Here is a 2,815-nt window from a genome sequence, read left to right as displayed (position 1 = left end):
AATCTAAAATAATATAAAACAGTTAAAGATAATCTTAAATAACTTAATAAATAAAAAATTAACTAAAAAGAGAAAGCCAAAAAGAATTTTTAGTCCGAAATTAATTAAATAAATATAAATCATATAAATCTTAAAAATCAAATTAACATAAACATATAAAAAAAGAAAAACAATATAACGAATAATTCGAGAATTCTATAAAATATACACAAACAATCGTTTAGAAAAAACAGACCCAAAACTAGGCTTTTATAGAGAAAAAATAATTAAATAATATCGAAAAAGCACACTAAATAATCTCTAAAGTATTCAAATTTTCATAAAATAGGATTGATAGGATTAATTAGCATGTCACTATATTTATATAGAACTTAAGAGACCGTAGTTATTCAAGAAAACCAATAAATTTATCAATTTATGATTATTAAGTAATTAATGATTATAGTTATTTTGCTCTTAAGAATTAGAATAATAAACTAGATCAGCTTTTCGATAAATTCGTGTATTTTTTTAAATTATTTAAAGTAAAAATTATACTACCAACAGATCTATTTTTGATTTTTTGGAATATATTCTAGTTTATAATTTCTTATCTTTTTTTCATTTATTGTTCTTTAATGTTTTTTTTTGGATAAAATACATAAGATTAGATTCATTTTAGAGTCATTTTTTGGATTATTTTAGTGGTTTTTATACTTGATTTGTGTATTAGCTTCAATACGGCGTTTTTCCATAAAGATTTGGTGATACATTAACGAAAATAAATAGCTAAAAAATACTTGGAGTCGTATTTTTTGTTTGATTTTATGAGTATTTTTGCTATTTTTTTTAAGCTTTTTGTATATAATTAATTAAGTTATAATCCAGATCATGATTTTATAATTTATTTGTATAATTTTTTAGTTTTTTCAAGAGTATTTACTATATAAAATAAAAGAAAATAAATACAAGAATTGATTACTTTAAAAGATAATTAAAAGCATATACTTAAACTTTTTGATTTATTAGGATTTATTATTATTACAGCACATTTTGGTAAAAATAATGTGATTATATATATATAAAAAAATTTATATATTAGTTTGTATAGAATGGAATTTATTAGCTGTATATTAAGAAATAAATGGATTTGAAATATATTGGGTATAAAAAGCTCATATATAAGATTCTCCATGGACAACCCGTTATGTTTAATCATTTTATTGGTCAGTAACTACAATGAGTACAGGTAAAGAAGACATTACATTACATAAATATAATATATATATATATATATATATATATATATATATATATATATATATTAATAAATAATGAATAATATATATATATATATATATTTATATATGTATATTTATTTTTTAGTTGGTTATGGAGATATAACACCTACTAATACTTATGAATAGATTTTCGCTTCTTTAAATATGATTATGTTTTCTTGTGTTTTTGCTTATTCAGTTAATAATATAGGTATGATTTTATAAGAAATAGAGAAGAATTCTAAAGAACTGAATAATAATTTGAGTACTATATAGAAATTTTTGAATAGAAAACAAGTAAATTTTCAATTGAAAAGTAGAGTTATTCATTACTTAAATTTCCTTGCAGAAGAACAAAAAGATAGAGATAAATAAGCTGAAGACTTAGTTTTTAATAAATTATCAAATAAACTACGAGATGAAATTATTACTGAAATAAATACGAAGATTTTAGTGAATTTTTAAATCTTTACAAAAAACTTTTCAATTTCTACTCTAAATAAGCTAGTTTTTCGTATGAAAGAAGTAATTATTTTACCAAACGAAATAATTTTCAAAGAAGAAGAAATCGATGATCAGTCTATTTATTTTATTGAAGATGGAATTATAGAAATTTTCCATTAAAATTTGAGGAGTTAAGGAGATTTAAATGTAATAAAAAAGTTAGGAAAAAATAGTCTTTTTGGAGAAATTTCATTTTTTTCAGGTTTATAAAGAAAAGCCTCAGCAAGAAGTGTAAATTTATCGACTTTATATAAAATAAAAAGACAGGATTTTTTAGAAATAATAATTAAAAATTCAGAGGATTATGAAAAATATAAAATGATTCAAGAATAAATTATTTTTTTGAAAGATTTTTCATAAATTAACCTAGTCTGTTATTCTTGTGGAGCAGAAGGACATTTAGGCTAAGAATGTAGAAAAACACATTAATATTTTGATAAATAATTTATTATTTTAAAGAAAAATTTCTCTATTTTTTAAAAAAGATTCACTTAAATATAAAGAAGGAAAAAAATAGAAATTACTAGCCTTTGTAAATGATATTATATATATATATATATCTTACAAAAAAACGATAAATATATATATACTTATATTTATTTATATATATATTCTTTTTATATGTATAATTATATCTAGATTTCTCATATAATTAAATAAATTGATACCAGAGATCTTTAGAGAAAATGCATAAAGCTTAGGATCCGAAATCATGCTTTTGTTTAAAATCGATTAAATGTAAGATTAAGTAAGTGAATATTCATCTAACTCTAAATCATCTTTAGTAGATTCTGTAAAATAATAATCGAAATCTGATTTATTTTTTTCTTATTCAAAAATTTCATCTTAAAATCAAGAAACAACAAACCAAGGATATGATAATTCACAAACATAAATATAATCATAAGATAAACATGATAAAAAAAATTATTTAAAAAGAGCTCCTCGGAGGTAAATGTCATTTACTTAAGATATAAACACAGAAACAGATTATGAAAATAATGACTAAGAAAATGAATATAAAAAGGAAAATAAGAAAAAAAAGACTATTA

The 2,815-nt window shown here is 19.9% G+C and overlaps 1 protein-coding gene across 1 annotated transcript, besides 1 other annotated feature; it reads left to right on the top strand. All coding sequences in view use genetic code 6, as the record gives it.

Annotated features, from left to right (window-relative positions):
* Positions 1-257: 257 nt before the first annotated feature.
* IMG5_085560 (hypothetical protein) lies at positions 258-2,295 on the top strand (the record flags this gene model as incomplete). Its single annotated transcript, XM_004035811.1, has 3 exons — positions 258-1,035; positions 1,082-1,228; positions 1,366-2,295. Coding segments are annotated over 3 exons (1,855 nt in total), but the record flags the coding sequence as incomplete, so codon positions are not given.
* Positions 1,254-1,354: a microsatellite.
* Positions 2,296-2,815: the final 520 nt, after the last annotated feature.

Source organism: Ichthyophthirius multifiliis (assembly GCF_000220395.1).
Source record: "Ichthyophthirius multifiliis unplaced genomic scaffold scaff_1120509250627, whole genome shotgun sequence".
NCBI classification, from domain to species: Eukaryota; Ciliophora; class Oligohymenophorea; order Hymenostomatida; genus Ichthyophthirius; species Ichthyophthirius multifiliis.
Note: the sequence above shows the minus strand (reverse complement) of the source record. Positions and strands in the feature narration are given on the sequence as shown.